This window comes from Neoarius graeffei, chromosome 4 (genome assembly GCF_027579695.1).
Source record: "Neoarius graeffei isolate fNeoGra1 chromosome 4, fNeoGra1.pri, whole genome shotgun sequence".
Lineage (NCBI taxonomy): Eukaryota > Metazoa > Chordata > Actinopteri > Siluriformes > Ariidae > Neoarius > Neoarius graeffei.
Window position 1 is genome coordinate 79,303,185 of NC_083572.1, and position 24,160 is coordinate 79,327,344.

The following is a 24,160-nucleotide window of genomic DNA, read 5'->3' on the forward strand; positions in this document are numbered from 1 at the left end:
TGAACCGTTGTTCCTGCTCCTTCCGGAGGGTGACCAGCGCCTGGTGCTGGCTCTGTTGGGCCATGGCGAGGGCATGGACCAGGTCCTTGAAGGGGGAGGACTCCATGAGGCTGTTCTCTTCTGTACTCCGTCCCAGGTTTTGGCACCACTGTTGAAATAGTTTAAGGTGGGTGGAGCACAGAAGCACGGCAGGCCAGAACTGAGTTCTCACAAACTCTTTTATTGCACTTTTCAGCATCTTATATTTCGCTCTCACACACACACACATACACACACACACACACACAAACACACACGCACACCAGTGTCCAGGTTGGGGGAGCTCCCTTCCTCTGCTCTCCCTCTCCTCTTATAGGGCGCAGTCACTGGGGAAGACACACAAACACAGGTTAATTCCCATCAGGTGCAGTGATTCTGCCACTTACCTTCCCTGGCTCTGCCCTCCGTTCACAGACCGATGCTTGACCATGCTCCCGCTGCCACAGAAACTCTACCAGAGTCTTTTATATCTGTCTTTTATATTCTGCACCCTTTCCCTTTCAGTGACTTGCCATTTCTTATGGGTAGAATTTATTAACATTTGGTGTGACTGCTACATTTACGGTATTTGGAAAAAAAACAGAGAAAGGCATAGTTTTCAGGTGTCCTCTATATAACAATAATGAGGGGGTAAAATCTTAAATGTTATGGTTAAATAATAGATATTGATGCCTCTGTAAATGATTGAGGTGTGTGTAATTGATCAACACTCTCACTTAGGAATAATAATGGACAAATGGCCATAATTTTAAATAAAATCATCCAAATCTACCAGTTAGTTGCAAACCCAGTGCCATCTGAGGCTCACCAGATCCAGAGTATCTCCAGCTGTGGAGCTCTGGCCTGTAATGTAACCATTTTAAGTTACTGGTAATGCCAGAATACTTAAAGCTACAAAATTACACCCATTCCTCCTATATTATTCAACCAAAGCTGTTTGTATGCTACTTCTTTTTTTCCCCGTTACAGATTCTTAATATACTGACTGTGACAGAATACATTAACTAGAAAGATAGATCACTTTGGAGAGCTTCATCAAATAGATTTGTTGTTTTGTAGGGATGCAGCGGAGGCGCAGGCGGGTGTTAGATACATCCGTGGCATATGTACGAGGGGAGGAGAATTTGGCTGGATGGAGGCCCCGCAGTGACAGCCTCATCCTGGACCATCAGTGGGAGCTGGAGAAGCTCAGTCTCCTGCAGGAGGTAAAAGACACAACACACCATGACATGAGTTCTCCCATGCACACGTGTTTGCCTTTCCCTTATCAATATCTACTGACTTGGTATAAAATCAAACAAGATGGTCTAGCTCAGGGCTTTTCAAAGTGTGGGGCGCGCCCCCCCTGGGGGGCGCCAGAGTTCTTCAGGGGGGGCGCAACGTGTGGAAAAATAAACCAGAATAAGTTACTACTGCGGACATTTAGCGAACTTCAGCTAGCCTTTACCAGAGACAAAATGGATCGATTTTAGTACCTAAAGCTACAGTGAGTGAGGAGACAAAGTCTGGGCCAAGCAAAAAAACAGAGCCTCCAGGATGTTGCGATTTGCAACTTCAACGCAAATTCAACCAATCCCCGCGAATTCAGGGCGGTACTGCAATTATATCCAATCACCACAACTTTCCCGCAAATTTGACCAATCGTTGGCGTCATCTTGAGGTGACATCGACAAACTACCTTCCGCCTTACTTCCATGTTAACGTTTAAGAGGAGCAGCATGTGCACAGTGTGTGTTGCCAGATTGGGCAGTTTCAAGTGCATTTTGGCGGGTTTTGAACATATTTTGGACTGGAAAACGTCAGCAGTATCTGGCAACATTGCATGATGTGCGAGTCAGTGTTTATGTAGGCTAAAATTCTGTTACTGAAAGTGTGTTATGTTTACAGTGAAGGACTGTGTGCACTTTATTTTTTTTACTTAATACAGGAAATTAAACATTTTTGCCAAAATGGTATTTTATTTTCCATTGTTTAGGCAGCTACAGCATCATACTGTGAGATTCTGTTCAAATTGTTGTTTTTTTTCTTCTATGAAGCCTGAGCCATTTATTTTATTAGTTTATAATTATTGTTTAATTTAGTCTTCAGGAGAGACTGCCTGCACATAGTACTAGTATTAATAGTTTTTTTTTCTTACATGAAAGCTGAGGCATTTATATTATATTTTAAGGTAACTTCATGTTGTGCTGTGAGGTTCTCTGCACTTTAACTTTTGAACCAACAGGTGCATTTGGATAAGTAAAGCCTATTTTTCTGCATTTTTGTAGTCCTGGTAATCTTTTATATTGGTAAAGTTGTTTATAGGACCGTTTCTCAGTGTCTTTGTTTTTTTAATCAATAGTTTTTCAGTAATAACTTAATATTTAACATATCACTCAATTTTAATCACAAAAAGAAAAAATCGCAACAATTTCTCACAACTTTCACTTCCTCCCACAATGTAATCGCAACAAAAACCTAAAAAACACTGCAACTTTCATCGCAATTTTTTTGGAAACCCCCCCGCAACATCAGACATTTTAGCCCGCAACAATCACAAAAAAGGCCCGCGGAATCCTGGGGGACTGGAAAAAGAAGGAAGTATGACCACGATTATTTAAAGATTGGATTTTCATGGACTGGATCTGAAGATGCTCCATTGCCACAGTGTGGTGTCTGCCAAGAGGTACTAGCTAACGATGCTATGAGATGTTTAAGATGTGTAAAACAAGATGTTTTAAAAAGCACAGATGTTTAAAATGTGAAACAGAAAAAAAGAAAAATGTGTACAACAACCATTTTTTAAAAATACAAATGGAACATTAAGTATAGCAACAACAAAAATTGTAAGGGGGGGTGCTGTTGTTTATTTGCTCTCCGAGGGGGGGCTGACTCTCCCACACTTTGAAAACCCCTGGTCTAGCTAATAAATACATGCATTATTTTTTTAAATAGACACATAAATACACTATCATGTGGATCCTTCTGATGGTGTGTGTGTGTGCACCAACATGGTTTCGCCTGCAATCATGTATGAGTCAATGCATATGAAATGTTAAGGTTAAGGTTATGGGCAGTGTTGGTGTTTATAGTGTTTATTTGTATGAAACTGAACTAATCTAGGTGGCATGGTGGCATAGGAGGCATAGCCCCTCCAAAAGTATTGGAACAGCAAGGCTTTTGTTTTTCCTACACACTAAGACATTTGATTCTCAGATCAAAAGATGAATAAGAGATGATAGATCAAAATGTCAGTTTTATTTTCCTGATATTTACATCTAGATGTGTTAAGCTACTTAGAACTTGGCAACTTTGTTGGCAGACCATCCAATTTTTTTAGTTGAGCAAATGTATTGGAACCGATAGTCTAAAAGTAAATTAAATAACACAGTATGCATATCCTTTACTTGCAATGATTGCATCAAGCCAGCAACCAACTGAAATCATCAAACTTTTGTGATGTTTTTCCAGGCTTGTACTACAGATTCTTTTCTTTCTTTCTTTTTTTTGGGGGGGAATCCCATCAATCTCCTCTTCAGGAGGTAAAATGCATGCTCAGTTGAGTTGAGGTTTGGTGATTGACTTGGCCAGTCTAAAACCATCCACTTTTCCCCCGATGAAGTCCTTTGTTGTGTTATCAGTGTGTTTTATGTCATTGTCTTTCTGCATGATGAAGTTCCTCCCAATTAGATTGGATGCATTTCTCTGTAAATTGGCAGACAGAATGTTTCTATAGACTTCTGAATTCATTCTGCTGCTACCATCATGAGTTACATCATCAATAAAGATTAGTGAGCTGTTGTTTTTGAGGGTTTTCTTCACACCTCTCACAATATTTCTGTCATCAATTGCTGTTTTCCAGATCATTCCAGAGCGTTGTATTATTGACTATACCCAATGCTTGTGCAATGGCTCTGATGGATTTGGCATGCTTTCCCCATAAACACCTCCCTGGTCCTCAGTTTTTAACAACAAATAGTCACAAGTGAATTCCAGGGCTCAAACCAAGAGTAGACATTCAGAGCTATGTCTGTATTCAGAGCAATCTATGGTAATAGGGCACACATGGGCCACAAGAAACACGGCAGTCACACTTTCCAATATTTTTGATCAATTAAGAAATGGGTGGATTCAAACAAACGGTACCATGTTCTAAATTGTTTAACACATCTAGATGTAAATATTAGGAAATAAAAGCTGAATTTCTATCATCTCATATTCGTATTTGATTTCAAACCTACATGTCTTCAGTGTATAGCAAAACCAACAGAATGGCCTTGCCATTGAAATACTCTCAGAGGGGACTGTATAGCTGCCATCTCACAGCTCCAGGGTTCCCTGACCAAAATTAAGCAGTCGCTGCAGATGAATGAATGAACAAATTAATAAACGAATGTACCTTGTTTTGCACCAGATTTACAAACACTAACACTTTTATTTGAACTTCAACTGTGTTTCTTTCGGATCAAAACAATCTCTAATATACAGTACATACTGTGTTTTAGATTTCATTCTCTGTACGGTTGTTGTGCTACAGGTGGAGAAAACCAGGCACTACCTCCTCCTGAAGGAGAAGCTGGAGTCCACCCTGCTGTTGGGCCAGGAGGTGCCGCTGTCCTGTGTGTGTGAAGATCTGACCGAGTCCTCCTCCCCCTCCAAACACCCGGGGCAGGGTTATGACCCTGATGCTGACCCTGGGCATGAAATAACCAATGAGAGGCAGCGCAAACTTGCCGCCAAGGTGAAGAAGCTTAATTATACTCTTCTGTCTAGACTATGGTGATGAAACATTTATAAAAAAACCCTATTACACTGTTATTAATGATGATTTTATTGACATGGACCTCTTGTGCTATGATTTCAGAACTCCACTAATGAGCTGTATTTTTTCCTCACTCTTTTCAGTGTTTGCGTTTGCTTACCCACACATTCAACAGAGACTACAGCCATGTGTGTGTGAGTGCCAGTGAGAGCAAGGTGAGATTCTAACAGGAAATGATACACTTATGTTAAGTTTTGATTTTACCTGCTTTGTTAACATCCTCAACTTAAACGGATGCCTTGCATGATTATGGATGAGTGTTTATGGTTTCTCTCTATGTTTCAGCTAAGCGAGATGTCTGTAACACTGATAAGAGATTCCACCTCTATCTCTGACATCAACACACTCACACCCTCCTCCACCTGTCCCTCGCTGGTGGAGGGACGCTACAGCAGCAACACTGAGCTCAGGTCAGGTTAACCATAGTTCGCTTGTTTAAACATCTGTGAACACCAATCTGGGGTGAGTTTCCCAAAAGCATCACAACGCAAAGATCATCATTAAATGGTAGAGTGAGCAGCACAATGAACACTGTCTCCTAGTTAAGACGCTCTTAGTTTTAAGAGGCTTTTGGGAAACCCACCACTGTATTGTATCATACTGTATCTTTTCAAACTGGAGAGATGATAATCTAAATGTGCTGTTGAGAATTATGCATTAGTATTATATATAAGTACCTGGTGTACAACAGGGTCCAAAATCTGAGACAAACATCACTGATTTTATTGTGTTGCTTATGGCAAACTAGTACTATAATCAGAGGGGGTAAAAGTATTCAAATTCTTTATTATTATTTACATAAATGAGCAATTACTAAAAGTAGAAAGGCAAAGGTGCTTAAATTTACTTAAAGAACGATTAGCAAAATAAAGATATCTGCCTCAAATAGCATGCCCAGCTTAGTCACTGATGATAAATTAATGCTTCTTTCATTCGGACAATGATTGCCAACTACAAATATATTGACAAAAACAGCTAAATATACCCAGAGGGCATTGTCAGCCTTAATGACAAGCCTGTTGAGAATGTCAAAATGTTCAGATACCTTGGCGAAGACATTCAATTTGACCAACCATCAACTGGTGATGTTGAAATTGATTTACACATTACTGTTGCTGAAGCTAAATTTCACCAACTTTGTAAAAAAACTGACCAACCACAAGATTTATCTGAAGACATCAAATCAAATCAAGTTTATTTGTATAGCGCTTTTAACAATAAACATTGTCGCAAAGCAGCTTTACAGAATTTGAACGACTTAAAACATGAGCTAATTTTATCCCTAATCTATCCCCAATGAGCATCTTAATCCCAGGATCAACATGTAACTCAGAGGGACAGATTGGGGGGGGGGGGGGGGGGGGGGAAGAGAGAGAGAAAGAAAACACGTTGTTAGGTATGCCCTAAAAATGACAAGTATTGAATCTGTGTGGTAGGCTCGCAGAGACGAGAGTCTTTACATCAGGCATAACACACAACAATAGCATGTTAATATGGTAAAATATATCATGACCTGCTCTGGCTGGATGCTTGATTGGGTGATGGGAGCACACTCCTCAGCAATGATGAGATGCAGATGGGACCCTTAGGGCTGGCCAAGACAATTCAGTTACATTTCACCGGGTCTGGGACATGCGACGGAATGTCTGATGGCCGATTCCCTGCAGGCTACGATAGCCAGTCGAGGTCTCCACCCTCTCCACCAAAAGATTTCCTGTTGACTCCATGTAACTCAGAGGGACAGATTTGGGGTGGGGGGGAGGGAAATAAAACACAGGTGGTTAGGTATGCCCAATGTCACCTGAATAAGTAGGAACAGTATACATATTGCACCGAGTACAAGCAGGGACTCCGGCAACTAACTATGACAGCATAACTAAAAGGAGAGAGCCAGAAGGTAACACAGGCATGAGGGAGCCCCGGGACATAAAGCAGCCAGCCACTACACCATCAACAAACTCGAGTGAGCAAGCGAGTGGGGACTGACAGCATCCATACATCCCAGTTTACCAAAACACTCTATGTCTGAGGACCCTCCAGATCTACTCCTTTACCTCATAAACACCATTAACAAAAGGCTTGACTAAACAGATATGTTTTCAGCCTAGACTTAAATGCTGAGACTGTGTCTGATTCCCGAACATTACTTGGAAGGCTGTTCCATAACAGTGGGGCTTTGTAAGAAAAGGCTCTGCCCCCTGATGTAGCCTTCACTATACGAGGTACCAGCAGATAGCCTGCACCTTTTGATCTAAGTAGGCGTGGTGGGTCATAGAGGAGCAGAAGTTCACTCAGGTACTGTGGTGCGAGACCATTTAGTGCTTTAAAGGTCAATAGTTGTATTTTATAATCAATACGAAATTTGATTGGGAGCCAATACAGTGTGGATAAGACAGGCGTGATGTGGTCATATTTTCTAGTTCTAGTAAGGACTCTTGCTGCTGCATTTTGAACTAACTGGAGCTTGTTTATGCACTTATTGGAACATCCAGACAGTAAGGCATTACAATAATCCAACCTGGAGGTAACGAAAGCATGGACTAGTTTTTCTGCATCATGCAATGACATTAAATTTCTTATCTTTGCAATATTTCTGAGATGAAAGAAAGCTATCTGGGTGATGTTATCAATGTGAGTTTCGAATGAAAGACTGGGGTCAATAATCACTCCGAGGTCTTTTACTGCTGCACGTGAAGAAACAGAAAGGCCATCCAGAGTTACTGTGTAATCAGAAAACTTACTTCTAGCTGTACATGGTCCTAGTACAAGTACTTCAGTCTTGTCAGAGTTAAGCAGAAGGAAATTAATAAGCATCCAGTGTCTAATGTCCTTAACACATTCCTCAATTCTATTAAGCTGGTGTCTCTCATCAGGTTTTGCAGAGACATACAACTGTGTGTCATCAGCATAACAGTGGAAACTAATACAATGTTTACGAATAATATTGCCCAGAGGTAACATATATAGAGAAAAAAGCAGTGGACCCAAGACAGAACCTTGTGGAACACCAAATTTTACCTCGGTACATCTAGAAATATCACCATTTATATCAACATACTGATAACGATCAGTTAGATAAGACCTGAGCCAGGAGAGGGCCATGCCCTTAACTCCCACAACATTTTCTAGTCTATCCAGAAGAATGGAATGATCAATGGTATCAAATGCTGCATTAAGGTCAAGCAACACAAGTAGCGAGACACAGCCCTGATCAGACGCCAACAGTAGGTCGTTTACTACTTTAACCAGTGCTGTCTCTGTGCTATGATGAGGTCTAAATCCTGACTGATACATTTCATGGATGTTATTCCTATGTAAATATGAGCATAACTGCTGTGCCACAGCTTTTTCAAGGATCTTGGAGATAAAGGGGAGGTTTGATATTGGCCGATAATTGGACAGCTGACAGGGATCAAGGTCAGGTTTTTTAATCAGGGGTTTGATAACTGTTAGTTTAAAGGACATGTGCACACATCCTAAACACCATGGTTTGCAGGTGACTAATATACTCATGCCAGACATGGAACCTAACCCAAAATCAGGAACAGTGACTTAGAGCAACATACTGTATCAACATGCTAAGAAAGATGATAAAAGGAGGATTCAAGAGGAAAAAACAAAAGAAGAAAACAATGATCTAGACTTCAGTTATATCTTACTCATAGACTTTATTTTCAGAAGGTTAATAACCAGTTTAGCTTATGCTAATCTCACACTGGGCCTTCAAATCTATCCAGGCTTGAGACTGGCACTAAGTATGCACTGTCTTGTACAAACCAGTGGCTGGGTATTTTACCTAAGCTGCATTTTACCTCATCTTTGAACTGTGGGGGAAACTGGAGCACCTATCAGGAGTGGCGAGCTGGGGTGAAGTGAGGACCCAAGAGCAGACTCAGAAAACAGGCAGTGTAAAGAGAAAACTTCTTTAATGAAGTAGATGTCAGAAAGGCAAAGGTACAGTAGGGCTCAGGCAAAAATCAGTAGTCGAAAAACAGGCCAGGAGGTCAAAAACACAGAGGAGCAGGTAGACACGATCAGGGACAAAAAACAGGACAGAAAAATCTTCACAAAAACTGATGAACACAGGGACAAGGGAAATCCAGGCAGAGGTAGCAAAAGACACAATTCAAAAGAACAGGCAGGCAAAAAACAGGGACAAAAAACTGGACAGAAAAACAAGGAGAAATTCAGGCAGGGGGAAATCAAGAAGACACAATACCAATGAGCTGTAGCAAGGCAAGGAAAGTCTACAAGAGACAGTCTGGCAAATGGAGTAGCTCCAAACAGTTCTTCAGAAGCCCTGGCTGATGGGAGAGGAGTGGTAGCAGGTGTGGGAGTGCCGCTTCAGGAAATGGCCTTCAGCAAGGCAGGACTGAATTTCTGTCCTGGATCTGGCCTGGAGCAGGCATGAAAATCCCACAATCTAAGGCATAGATGGACTGGACCGGACTTTGACGGTACCCCCCCCCCCCAACAGGCGCCTCCAGGCACCTTAGAAAGTGCCTCAGGGTGTTATTGTTGGAAGTCCATGATGAGGGTGGGATCCATGATGAACCTGGCAGGATCCCAGCTCCACTCCTCAGGACCATACCCCTCCCAATCAACCAGGTACTGGAGTCCTCTGCCTCAGCGTTGTACCTTCAGCAACCTCCTGACAGTGAAGACCTCACCACCATCTATGAACCTGGGAGGAGGAGGGAGTTTGGAGGGTGGGGACAGGGAATTGGAGAATAGGGGTTTGATTTGGGAGACCTGGAAAGTTGGGTGAATACGGTGCATGGTTACAGGCAGAGACAGTCTTACAGAGCAAGGATTAATTACCTTGGAGACGGGGAAAGGTCCTATGAACCTGGGAGCCAATTTGTGGGAGACTGTCTTGAGGGGCAAGTGGTGAGTGGAGAGCATTACCCGCTGCCCCGCCCGATAGATGGGAGCTGCCGAGCGGTGTTTGTCGGTTTGCTCTTTAAACATCTTGACAGAACGTAGGAGCTTTTTCCTGGCCAATGCCCACGTTCTCCTGCAGCGGCGCACAAACATCTGGGCAGAGGGCATGATGACTTCTTCTTGGATGGGGAAGTGTGGTGGCTGGTAACCCAGAGAGCACTGGAAGGGGGGAAAGACCTGTAGCAGAGGTGGGTAAGGGAGTTGTGAGCGTACTCTATCCAAGGAAGGGCCTTGCTCCAGGAGGCAGCAACCTTGGACACCATGCACCTGAGGGCCACTTCCAGCTCCTGGTTGGCCCGTTCCGTCTGTCCATTGGTCTGAGGGTGAAAACCTGAAGACAGACTGCGAGAAGCACCAATGAGTTTACAGAAAGCCTTCCAGAATTGGGCAGAGAACTGGGGTCCATGGTCTGATACGATGTCTGAGGGGAGTCCTTGTAGATGGAAAACATGGAGTATCAGCAATTCAGCAGTCTCCTTGGTGGTGGGAAGCTTGGGCAGAGGGATAAAATGAACAGCTTTACAACCCCGATTCCAAAAAAGTTGGGACAAAGTACAAATTGTAAATGAAAACGGAATGCAATGATGTGGAAGTTTCAAAATTCCATATTTTATTCAGAATAGAACATAGATGACATATCAAATGTTTAACCCTTTGGTGACTGACCCCTTGAAAATGGTTCCTCCAGGAACGATGACGTTTCAGTTGTCAAGACAACGGAAAAACTAAAATACAAAAACAGAAAGATACGTCACAATGCTCTTGTGCACAAAACAAAATGCTCTTGTATTTGTATTTGTATTTTAGTTTTTCCGTTGTCTTGACAACTGAAACGTCATGGTTCCTGGAGGAACCATTTTCAAGGGGTCAGTCACCAAAGGGTATACTGAGAAAATGTATCATTTAAAGAGAAAAATTAGGTGATTTTAAATTTCATGACAACAACACATCTCAAAAAAGTTGGGACAAGGCCATGCTTACCACTGTGAGACATCCCCTTTTCTCTTTACAACAGTCTGTAAACGTCTGGGGACTGAGGAGACAAGTTGCTCAAGTTTAGGGATAGGAATGTTAACCCATTCTTGTCTAATGTAGGATTCTAGTTGCTCAACTGTCTTAGGTCTTTTTTGTCGTATCTTCCATTTTATGATGCGCCAAATGTTTTCTATGGGTGAAAGATCTGGACTGCAGGCTGGCCAGTTCAGTACCCAGACCCTTCTTCTATGCAGCCATGATGCTGTAATTGATGCAGTATGTGGTTTGGCATTGTCTTGTTGAAAAATGCAAGGTCTTCCCTGAAAGAGATGTCGTCTGGATGGGAGCATATGTTGCTCTAGAACCTAGATATACCTTTCAGCATTGATGGTGTCTTTCCAGATGTGTAAGCTGCCCATGCCACACGCACTAATGCAACCCCATACCATCAGAGATGCAGGCTTCTGAACTGAGCGCTGATAACAACTTGGGTCATCCTTCTCCTCTTTAGTCCAAATGACACGGCGTCCCTGATTTCCATAAAGAACTTCAAATTTTGATTCGTCTGACCACAGAACAGTTTTCCACTTTGCCACAGTCCATTTTAAATGAGCCTTGGCCCAGAGAAGACGTCTGTGCTTCTGGATCATGTTTAGATACCGCTTCTTCTTTGAACTATAGAGTTTTAGCTGGCAACGGCGGATGGCATGGTGAATTGTGTTCACAGATAATGTTCTCTGGAAATATTCCTGAGCCCATTTTGTGATTTCCAATACAGAAGCATGCCTGTATGTGATGCAGTGCCGTCTAAGGGCCCAAAGATCACAGGAACCCAGTATGGTTTTCCAGCCTTGACCCTTACGCACAGAGATTCTTCCAGATTCTCTGAATCTTTTGATGATATTATGCACTGTAGATGATGATATGTTTAAACTCTTTGCAATTTTACACTGTCAAACTCCTTTCTGATATTGCTTCACTATTTGTCGGCGCAGAATTAGGGGGATTGGTGATCCTCTTCCCATCTTTACTTCTGAGAGCTGCTGCCACTCCAAGATGCTCTTTTTATACCCAGTCATGTTAATGACCTATTGCCAATTGACCTAATGAGTTGCAATTTGGTCCTCCAGCTGTTCCTTTTTTGTACCTTTAACTTTTCCAGCCTCTTATTGCCCCGTCCTAACTTTTTTGAGATGTGTTGCTGTCATGAAATTTCAAATGAGCCAATATATTTGGCATGAAATTTCAAAATGTCTCACTTTCGACATTTGATATGTTGTCTATGTTCTATTGTGAATACAATATCAGTTTTTGAGATTTGTAAATTATTGCATTCCGTTTTTATTTACAATTTGTACTTTGTCCCAACTTTTTTGGAATCGGGGTTGTAGAAAAATGGTCGACAACAGTGAGGATACAAGTATTGCCATCTGAATCGGGGAGTCCTGTGATGAAATCCAGGGCTATGTGTGACCAGGGCCAGTGGGGAACAGGAAGGGGTCTCAGCAGGCTGGCAGGAGGTCTGTTGCCAGTCTTGTTCCTGGTGCAGATGTCACAAGCTGCCACAAACCTCTGGACATCCTCCTTGATGGATGGCCACCAAAAACATTGTCGGATGAGTGCCAGAGTCCGGGCTGCTCCTGGGTGGCATGCCATTCTGGAACCATGACCCCACTGCAACACCTGTGCCTGCACAGAAACAGGAACAAAAAGATGGTTAGGAGGTGCATTACTAGGCCCTGGGTCCTGCTCATGGGCCTTCTGGACCAGGGTTTCCACCTCTAACAGAGCGTCCCCCACCAGGAGGTCGATTCCTCCTGGAGGGGAGAGAACATTCTGGACAAGGCATCGGGCTTACCATTCTTAGAGCCTGGGCAGAAGGAAAGTGTGAACTTGAAGCGAGAAAAAAAGAGACCATCGGGCCAGATGAGAATTGAGGCGCTTGGCAGTCCTGAGGTATTCGAGGTTTTTGTGATCTGTCCATACAATGAAGGGAAGGTCTGACCCCTCCAACCAATGTCTCTATTCTTCCAAGGCCAGTTTAATAGCCAACAGTTCCCTATTGCCAACATCATAGTTTCTCTCAGAGGGGGAAAGCCAACGAGAGAAGAAGGAGCAAGGATGAAGCTTGTTGTCACTAGCCGATCTTTGGGACAATATGGCCCCCACCCCTGACTCCGAAGCATCGACCTCAACCACAAACTGCCAGGACGGATCTGGAATGGTGAGTATCAGTGCTGACGTGAACCTTTGTTTGAGCTTGGAGAACGCCTTCTCGGCCCCTTCCTCCCAGCTGAAAGGGACCTTGGTGGAAGTTAGAGCCATGAGGGACCCAGCCACTGTACTAAAGTTCCTGATGAATTGCCTGTAGAAATTCACAAACCCAAGAAACTGCTGGAGTTCTCGCCAAGAGGATGGGGTTGGCCAGTCAGCAACTGCCTTGAGTTTCAGGGGGTCCATCTGAATCTGTGCGGGGGAGATAATGAAACCCAGAAAGTAGACAGAACTTCTATGGAACTCACATTTCTTGGCCTTAACAAATGGTTTATTTTCAGGAGTCACTAAAGTACCTGGCTGACGTGGATGCAGTGTTCATCAAGGGAGCGGGGGAAAAAAATCAATATATTGTCCAGATAAACAAAAACGTTAAGGTAGTCCCTCAGGACTTCATTAATGAGGGCCTAGAAAACTGCGGGAGCATTAGTCAGGCCGAATGGAACCATGAGATATTCGTAGTGGCCCGTGGGGGTGTTGAGCACCATCTTCCATTTGTTCCCTTCCCTGATCCTCATGAGGTGGTAAGCATTACACAGGTCTAGCTTGGTGAAAATCTGGGCTCCCTGGAGTAACTCAAATGCCGTAGACATGAGAGGTAGGGGGTAACAGTTCTTGATGGTGATGTCATTTAGCCCCCGGTAATCAATGCAAGGGTGCAAGGATTTGTCCTTCTTCTCCACAAAAACGAATTCTGCCCCTGCAGGAGAAGAGGAGGGATGAATAATTCCAGCTGCTAAGGACTCAGTGATGTATTCATCCATGGCTTAGCTTTCAGAAGGAGAGAGAGAGTAAAGTCGCCCCTTGGGTGGTGCAGTTCCAGGGAGAAGGTCATAGGGCCTATGGGGAGGAAGGGAAACAGCTTGAGACTTGCTGAACACAGGTTTTAAGTCATTATACTCAGGAGGCACGTTAGAGAGGTCAGGATATTCACCAATGGTGGGCTGGAGCAGCTCGGCATGAAGGAGGGCAGATCTCAGGCATGATGATAAACAGAATTGACTCCATCCTAAAATGGTGTTGTTAGTCCAGTTGACATGGGGGTTATGTAGAGTTAGCCAGGGCAGACCAAGAACTATGGGCATATGGGGATTACTCATGACAAAAAACTGGATGAATTCAGAGTAGTTGCCAGAAATTCTTAAGGTGACTGTGGCTGTTCTATGGGTGATGGTGGTCAGACCAGTACCGTTAAGGATCAGGACAGTGAGGGACGGGTTCAGAGCCAGTAGTGGAATCCTCAGGTGCTTGGCGGTGGTCGAGCAGATCAGGTTTTTGTCAGCCCCTGAATCAATGAGTGCCTGGAGGTTGTGGGGCTGATTGCCATGGATGATGACCACTGAGAGTAGCAGTCAAGCGGTAGGGGGCTGATTCTGGACATTGCCCACCAGGGCCCCTAAATTCACTGGTGGACTCTTCCTTTTAAAGGGCAAGATTGGCAGAAATGCCCCAGCTGTCCACAATAAAAACATGCCCTCATATCCCGACGGCGCTGTCGTTCCTCAGGTGGGATGTGGACTCGGTCTACCTGCATTGGCTCAGTGGAAGGGATGGGAGGCTGAGGGGGAGCAAGACTAGTCCGAGTTCTCTCTTTCACCTGCTGTCTGATCCGGGAGTCAATACGACTGGCGAGGTCCATGAGACTGGGGAGATCAGGTGGCAGTTCTCATGAGACCAGCTCATCCTTGATGGAGTCTGACAGCCCATTCAGAAATGTGTCAAACAAAGCACTCATTCCAGCCACAAGATGCCACCAAAATGCAAAACTCAATTGCATAGTCAAAAGCAGACCGGGCTCCCTGCCACAACCCCATGATTTCTCTTGCTGCCTCTCTGCCAGACAGAAAGCGATCAAAGGTTCGCCTCATCTCCTCTGTGAAATCCTTGAAACTGGCACAGCATGGTGCATTGGCATCCCACATAGCTGTTCCCCTCCGTAGCTTTGCCAGTGAGGAGAGTGATGGTGTAGGCCACTCGGGAACGCTTTGTAGGGAAGGCCAGTGGTTGAAGCTCAAGGGTTAGCGAGCATTGAGAAAAATGATCTGCAGGTACCTGGTTCTCCATCGTATGGCTGTGGGGCGGGAAGTCTCGGCTCTCTGAAGAGGGCTGGAGCAAGACCTGGAGGAGCGGTAGGTGGAGGGGGTTGTGTAGGAGCAGACGTTACTTGAAGCTGTTGTCGCTGAGTGGCAAGAAGATTGAGAGTGTCAGAGATGGCGACAAGGTTTTGATTCACCTGTTGGATGTCCTGTTGGTGGGTCCCAAGGAGAGCTCCCGGTTTCTGCACCACTGCTCTTAGCTGGGCGAAATCTGCTGGGTCCATGTTGGCCAGACTGTGCTGTCAGGAGTGGCGAGCTGGGGTGAAGTGAGGACCCAAGAGCAGACTCAGAAAACAGGTAGTGTAAAGACAAAACTTCTTTAATGAAGTAGATGGCAGAAAGGCAAAAGGTACAGCAGGGCTCAGGCAAAAATTGGTAGTTGAAAAACAGGCCAAGAGGTCAAAAACACAGAGGAGCAGGTAGACACAATCAAGGACAAAAAACAGGACAGAAAAATCTTCACAAAAACTGATGAACACAGGGACAAGGGAAATCCAGGCAGAGGTAGCAAAAGACACAATTCAAAAGAACAGGCAGGCAAAAAACAGGCACAAAAAACTGGACAGAAAAACTTGACAAAAAACAAGGAGAATTTCAGGCAAGGGGAATCAAGAAGACACAATACCAATGAGCTGTAGTGAGGCGAGGAAAGTCTACAAGAGACAGTCTGGCAAATGGAGTAGCTCTAAACAGTTCTTCAAAAGCTCTGGCTGATGGGAGAGGAGTGGTAGCAGGTGTGGGAGTGCCACTTCAGGAAATGGCCTTCAGCAAGGCAGGACTGAATTCCTGTCCTGGAGCCCAATCTAAGGCATGGATGGACTGGACTGGACTGTGACAGCACCTGGAGGAAACCCACACAGACACAGGGACAACATGCAAACTCCACACAGAAAGGACCCATCAGCTTCGAACTCAGAACCTTCTTGCTGTGAGGCAACAGTGCTAACCACTACACCACCATGCCACCCAAAACAAACATCTTAACAAACAAAGATGTGCAAAACATCTGCACAACTGAAGACATAATTAAGTTCATCAATAGACAATAAATAAAATATCTAGCATACTTGGCCTGCCAGCCCAATAGCACCTTGACAAAGAGACTTCTCTTCAATGACAACAAGAATAGCAAAGTAGGAAGACCAATGATAACACTAGAAGATCAAGTGCTTAAAAACACCGGCATGACTAAAGATAAATTTTACAGATATTCCATTAAAAGGGATTTGGATATGGTTGGCTAAGGCCTTAACCGCTCAATGCCTGCTACAGCAGATAGGAGTTACAGACAAAGTAAGAAGAATAAGAAGTAAGTTTAACCAAAGTACCAAGGAATGTGGGAAAACTTTATCTAAGGCTAACTAACGGCAGCTTTATTCCTAATCTCTAATGTTAGCTAGCATGATAATAACTCTGATGATACAAGCTAGCTGAATGCTAATGCTAGCTGTCACAATACAAACTGTCTTGATACAAATACAAAGTGTATGTAGCAGCAGATACACTATATTGGCACAAGTATGTGGACATGTGACCCTCTCCCCCAAATGTGGTACTTCCCCAAACTGTTGCCACGAAATTGGAAGCACACAATAAACAGTTGTATGCTGTAGCATTAAGAGTTCTTTTCACTGGAACTAATGGGCCTAGCTCAAATGTGTTCCAGCATGATAGTCAAGTCAAGTTTAATTTTATAGCGCTTTTAACAATAGACATTGTCGCAAAGCAGCTTTACAGAAATTTAAAGACTTTAAACATAAGCTAATTGTATCCCTAATCTATCCCCAATGAGCAAGCCTGTGGTGATGGTGGCAAGTAAAAGCTCCCTCAGACGATATGAGGAAGAAACCTCAAGAGGAACCAGACTCAACAGGGAACCCATCCTCATTTGGGTGATAAGAGACGACGTGATTATAAATAACTTGCTTCTATACCAGTGTCCTACAGTATATAGTCACAAAATATAACTGTGAAACCAGGAAATTCATTATAGTTTTAACACAAAGTCAATTTTGTTGAAGTTATAAACTGTTCATTGATGGAAACTTGACTACAAAACTATTCATGACAACTGCAGTCCTACAGTTAGCAAGTCAACTGTAGTTCTCAGCCATAAAAGCATTATTGTAAGTGTCCAGAGCCATCTTCCAAGTGTGACTTTCGACTATCCATATGGGGCCATCCGCCACAGGAGCAATGTGATGAGACTCCAGCCAGACGTAGGGCATCAGGATGGATCAGGCAGGTCCAAGGAACAGAAGAGGTCAGCATCTCAATCTCAGGATCAGACGGGGGGGGACACAGACAGGTTGTTAGGTATGCCCAATGTCACCTAATGAGTAAGAACAGTATACATTTTGCACTGAGTGCAAGTAGGGACTCTGGCAAAACTAACTATGACAGCATAATGAAAAAATAATACCCCGTGCTCAAAATAAGATCCATGAAGATGAGGTTGGTGTGGAAAAAACTTGAGTAATTTGAAATAAGTAATAATCTATAAGATGCCACACTTTCTCAATGTTTTTTTTTTAAAACTGTTGATGTAAACTCATGTGTGCAGACCCCCGACACCTCGCTCCCGTGCTGTGAGCCCCAACCGAGGCTCAATATCTGATGGCGAGGGCAAGAAATCTCCCAACGGAGCTCCAGAGTCCAAATCAAGGACCCACACATTTGTCCCTGACATTCAGGAAATCCGTGTCAGGTCAGTTTACAGACCTTAATACTGAGGACAAAATGAATAGAAGGATAAACAGATTCATTGCGTATTTTAATGTCTAATTACAAAAGGTCAGTGTTATAATTTCATTGATTTCTTCAACAACAGTGCTGTTGAATTCTTTTTGTTAATTAACATTAAGATTTGTTAATTTTTTACAACAGGAGCTCTGACTATATTGGTTGCTGTAATCCAAATATTAATGTGCTACATTTGTGATTATTTCTTGAGTAAAAAAGTACATGGAAATTTGTATGGTGGACTCCTGAGCAATTTAAGTCTAATAATAAATTAATGTGTTGGTCTTTAACAATTAAAAATGCATAATTGTTGAGATGGTGAAGCTTTCTGTAAGTCAACATTGTTAGTCATTAAGAAACAACTGTGTTAGGAGCCTTTGTGTTAGCTTTTAAATCATCTCTTGTTTTTGCTCTTACAGCCCAATAGTATCGAAAAAGGGCTATCTGCACTTCTTGGAGCCGCATACTAATGGCTGGGTGAAACGCTATGTGGTGGTGCGCCGGCCGTACGTCTACATCTACAATTCAGAGAGAGACACAGTGGAGAGAGCCATCCTCAACCTGTCTTCTGCACAAGTGGAGTACAGTGAGGACCAGCAGGCCATGCTGAAGGTAAAATGCATTTACCTGTACACACACACACACACACACACACACACACACACACACACACACACACACATATTGATGTAAAGTGATGCTCACATTCAGAATGCTTGATAAAGGATAATGAAGAACTATAATCCATAGTATCATGTAAAAGTCACCGTAATGCTAAATGGGCCATTTGTCCACATGTGACGTCAAACAGTCTGCAGCAAACAGAATATTATAATCCACATATTACCCCTCCGTCTTATATTTAAATAATATTGGCTGGTGTTGAGTAGTATATTGCATTGAGTATATCAGATACAGTGTCTTGCAAAAGTATTCATCCCCCTTCATGTTTGTCCTGTTTTCTTACATTACCAGCTGGTATTAAAATGGATTTTGGGGGGTTAGCACCATTTGATTTACACAACATGCTTACCACTTTAAAGGTGAAAATTATTGTTTTATTGTGACACAAACAATAATTAAGATGAAACAACAAAAATCTGGAGTGTGCATAGGTATTCACCCCCAAAGTCAATACTTTTTAGAGCCACCTTTTGCTACAATTACAGCTGCAGATCTCTTGGGGTGTGTCTCTATTAGCTTGGCACATCCAGCCACTGGGATTTCTACCCATTCTTCAAGGCAAAACTGCTCTAACTCCAAGTTAAATGGGTTGCGTTGGTGGACAGCAATCTTCAAGTTATGCCACAGATTCTCAATTGGATTGAGGTCTGGGCTTTGATTAGGCTATTCCAAGACATTTAAATCTTTCCCTTTAAACTACTCCAGTGTAGCTTTAGCAGTATGTTTAGGGTCATTGCCCTGCAGGAATGTGAACCTTTGTCCCAGTCTCAAACCTCTGGCTGACTGCAACAGGTTTTCTTCCAAAATTGCCCTGTATTTAGTGCCATCCATCTTTCCTTCAGTCCTGACCAGCTTTTCTGTCCCTGAAGATGAAAAACATCCCCACAGCATGATGCTGCCACCACCATGCTTCACTGTAGGAATGGTGTTCTCAGGGTGTTGGGTTTGTGCCACACATGGCACATGTTGGGTTTGTGCCACACATGGCACATGGCCCATGATGGCCAAAAAGATCAATTTTAGTCTCGTTTGACCAGAGAATCTTCTTCCATGTGTTTGGGGAGTCTGCCACATGCTGTTGGGCAAACTCCAAACGTGTTTTCTTAAGCAATTATTTTTTTCTGGCCACTCTTCCATAAAGCCCCGGTCTGTGATACAGCTTAAAATGGTCCTATGGACAGATACTCCCATCTCCACTGTGGATCTTTGCAGCTCATTCAGTGTTATCTTTGGTGCCTTTGCTGCATCTCTGATTAATGCCCTCCTTATCCCGTGAGTTTTGGTGGGCAGCTTTCTCTTATCAGGTTTGTAGTGGTGCCATATTCTTTCCATTTTGCTGTAATGGATTTAATGGTGTTCCCTGGAATATTTAAAGTTTCGGATATTTTTTATAACCCAACCCTGATCTATACTTTTTCACAACTTTGTCTCTGACCTGTTTGGAGGCTCCTTGGTTCTCATGTTGCTTGCTTAGCAGTGTAGCAGAGTCAGGGTCCTTCCAGAACAGGTTGATTTATACAGACATCATGTGACAGATCATGTGCCACTTTGATTGCACACAGGTGGATCTTAATCAACTAATTATGTGACTTATGAGGTGAATTGTTTGGACCAGCTCTTATTTAGGGGTTTAATATGAAAGGGAGTGAATACCTACGCACACTCCAGATTTCTGGTTTTTTTTTTTCATCTTAATTATTGTTTGTGTCACAATAAAACAACAATTTTCACCTTTATAGTGGTAGGCATGTTGTGAAAATCAAATGGTGCTAACCCCCCAAAAATCCATTTTAATTCCAGCTTGTAATGCGACAAAACAAGACAAACACAAAGAGGGACAACCATGCAATATCGTAAACCATATTCAACACTCATTCTTCATTGGGTAGAGTGACATAATACACGTAAGATAAGCGAAATGCTCACAATATTGCATGCTATCAAACCAAATGAATGAAACCTGCTAGAAGGGAATAGAATACATGTTTTTATTCCATTGAAAAAGTGTGCTGGATGTATAATAATTCTATATTATGGCTATAGAGAAAAAATGTGAATTATTCTCGGTTTTTTTTGTGACTCTCATAAGTCTGATGTTCTTTTGCAGACGCCCTACACATTTGCCGTGTGCACAGAGCATCGTGGGATACTCCTGCAAGCCAGTAATGACAAAGAGATGCATGACTGGCTGTATGCATTTAACCCTCTCCTTGCTGGCTCCATCAGGTACACAGAATAAAGCCAGGAAGTGTCTCATCCAGATGTGTCATTATAAATATATCATTATATTTAACATCTTCTTGCCACAGGTCCAAACTCTCTAGAAGAAGAGCAGCACAGATGAGGCTTTGAGAGGACAAAGACAACAGAGCCCCACAAACAAAGACTGTCCCTGTAAATAGAGTCCTCCATTCCTGTGCCTGGTCCAGTCTCTAATGCTCGTTACACTCCTCCCTTCCTGTGTGTACCTGCACTTACCCTATATAGCACTAAGCACCTGTGTACAAAAGGCTCACAATCCTGTGTGTCTACCAGGACCTGGATGTTCAATCCATTAACCCTCCTAAGAATCTAAGGCCACTATGATTTGGAGCACTGTAGTAATGGAGATTAGAAGCATTTGCTTAGCTTCATTTTAGATGCTTAGATAATCTCACAAAAAGCTCCAACACTACAATAGAAGAAAAACAAGCCTGACACTTCCAGATCAAGTGACACCCATTTCAACCAGATTTGTTAAGATGAGTAACAAAAAGTAAAGTTGATGGTCAATATAGAGGTGTCTCAGTCACATGACCTTATTGTGTTATTCTTTACAGTTGAATCTGGTCAGTATTTAAGTCAGCCAATAACATCTTTTTTATCAGCTTCACATTCCAGCTTCACTGACACATGTTAAGGAGGCTGTATCCTAAAATGCATACTAAATTATCATACTAAATAGCATGCTGTACTATTTTACAGATTATTTAGTATGGTAGTATGCAGTTTATGCAGTTTGGGATTGAACCCGATTCTTCCCTGTTCAGCCATAGTACAGGTTTTGAACAATCTCCAAAGAGATTTATATAAGATAATATGACATTAAAAGGCCCTGCAATGAGAAACATCAAACATCACTCTTGAAGCCTTCTCATAACTGCGTGTTAAGAAGAAGAAGAAGACATGGACAGTTGTGTGTGAGTCTTATATAAATTGTATCATAATCCAGTTTAATATTTTCTAAAATGAACTTATCCCTTAAAGATCTTATCTCTGGTTGATTTAATTTGAAGTTTATATTAAAATCTTGTCAAGTTAGATATTTATTTAACATGAGTTTATTTATTTTGTTGTGTATTTATTGACAATGTTTTGATGACGTTTAATGCAATTATCTGCAAATGGCACTTTCCCCCCATGAGTTTTACTAACCTATTGCTTACGTATCATGCGACTCTCCTTCCTCGAACTACAGAATGCTTTCGGAGGAGAGGGACAGGGAATGGGATGTGATGCTGTGATGGCTGCTACTATGTGTAGATCACCTGAATGTTTCGTTTCTTTCAAGCTGTTAGAAGCAAGAAAGAACTTGCTGCAAAAATATCTAGCTGTGAAACAGAGAAAGGATCGTTACCCAGATCAGTTGAAGACAAAAGTCTGTATAATCATAAACTGCAGGTTTTTAATGCTGTATATTATATGATTTTACTAGCTTCCCATGCTTCTACATTCTCATTTGCTGCTTTCATTATTCAGGTCTCCCAAATTATGTCAGCCCAGTAATGCAACCTCTCACCATGTCCCAAGGTTGATCGAATGGAGGTTGAGTTTTCATGCTATGTACTTATTATACCCAAGTAATTTTGTAAGCATAACTTGTGATTGGTCTGGTGCTTCTACTACTTATATACATGCTGAAAAATCCAGCTTGGTAAGACCAGCTAGAAGCTGTCAAAACACAGGTAGAACTAGTCAAACTGGTAGATCAGGGACATTCAACCAATAGAACAATTTGGAAAGGTTCAGTTACAAAGGATCCTTGCTTGGGTCTGGATAAGCCATGTAAATGACTGAATGGCAACAAACATTATGGCTGTAAATAAGACTATTCAAAGTGGTTATGTTTTGTTTCATAGTGGAGCTTCTTGTTACCACATTTGATGACTAGGAACATTTGAGAAACATGGATCAGTTTTGCATTTGACACAGAGCATGAATACATACTTCTTTTTCCAATCGTCTTCAAACATTCTGTCTTCATTGTTGATCATCAACAAGCTTCTGTCATCAGCACACTAATCAACCCAGAGAGGCTAAATTAAACAAAAAATCTTATCAAATTGTATGAACATTCTTCCCTTTCTGATCTAATGTTGTTAAAACTGTAGCTAGTCTCTGCTCCAATGATCAGATTTTGCCTTCAGCATTTGGTAAATTTGGGTAAATGTGTGTGATTGTATAAACTACAACAGAAGGTCTGCTGCAGAAGCCGAGCTGGTTGATATTCAGGAAATTGAAGTCCCTGAATTACAGCTGCACTCTGCTGCAATAATTTTTTCAAGTACTTATATTTGGACCATGGTGTGTCAGCTGATGCCCCCTGGACTAAAGCATGTTTATCAACCGGCACCAAAAGGTCGAAAGGATGCCATTTTTTATTTACTGCCAGTCATGCAGCATCATAGATAAATGATTTTTAAGAAAACACAAAAGTAAGGTCATTGGAAAGACTCAAACATTTATTGATCAATTTAATTTAGAAATAAAAGAAGTTGAAAAATAATAATTTTTAAAAAAGGTGATGATCTACTAGTTTGACCACCTCGTCTGCGTTTTGGCAGCTGGAAGCTGATTAGACAAAGCTGGATTTTTCGACAGGGAACTTTTTTTTCACACAGATCAACAAGTCTGCACATGGAAATGGACCTACTGTGTACAGTGTGTTTTGTGATGTTCACATAAACCATCCTTTTTCAAGTATCATGTTACCTTATATTTCCCACAGATGACAAAATATTGTAGTGGAGACTGCAAGCTTCGAGGCTGCAGTATGCATTTTTATTAATGGCACTCATACTGTAGGTTTAATAACTAAAGTCTCTTTATTGGTTAGTGTGTGATGCGAGTGTTGGCTTAATGTTTAATGAGAAGAGCAAACAACTTGTATCTGTGCTGTTACTGAAATGCCACTGTTTGTGTACAAGTGAAAATCCACACTGCGCTGCTGAAAGTGCTGGCTATCAGAAGCTTTGTCATGGTTACAATTTCCAGGAATATTACACACCACTGATTTGCACTGTTGTGATTGGTCATGCTCACCTGCTTTTTTTTTTTTTGAAAGTTAACCTTTACCTTTTTTTAATGCTATGTTTGTCTGGACAAACAAAAGTGGTTTCATTACTATGATGACTTGGAACAGATCCCAACTATCCTTGTTTATTTGGATTAAGCCAGATGGACTGTGATGTGGCATTTCCCTGAGTTCTCCTGACACATTAGTGCAGATGGGAGCGTGACTGAGGCCAGCCAACCTCCAGATCATGCTGAGTAATGCAAAGACTCAGGCTATCTGAGAAATATTATGGTCTGGAGAAATGTATATTAAAGTATAATGGCTATAAAT

The 24,160-nt window shown here is 42.3% G+C and overlaps 1 protein-coding gene across 1 annotated transcript in view; it reads left to right on the forward strand.

Annotated features, from left to right (window-relative positions):
• Positions 1–20,907, forward strand: part of kif1aa (kinesin family member 1Aa) — a 114,028-nt gene extending 93,121 nt beyond the window's left edge. Inside the window, exons 39-46 of the mRNA XM_060919789.1 lie at positions 1,099–1,244; positions 4,556–4,759; positions 4,924–4,995; positions 5,126–5,250; positions 17,693–17,836; positions 18,291–18,483; positions 20,663–20,781; positions 20,865–20,907. Of these exons, the coding sequence (XP_060775772.1) occupies positions 1,099–1,244; positions 4,556–4,759; positions 4,924–4,995; positions 5,126–5,250; positions 17,693–17,836; positions 18,291–18,483; positions 20,663–20,781; positions 20,865–20,907 (1,046 nt within the window). The remainder of the gene's footprint in view (positions 1–1,098; positions 1,245–4,555; positions 4,760–4,923; positions 4,996–5,125; positions 5,251–17,692; positions 17,837–18,290; positions 18,484–20,662; positions 20,782–20,864) is intronic.
• The last annotated feature ends 3,253 nt before the right edge of the window (positions 20,908–24,160 follow it).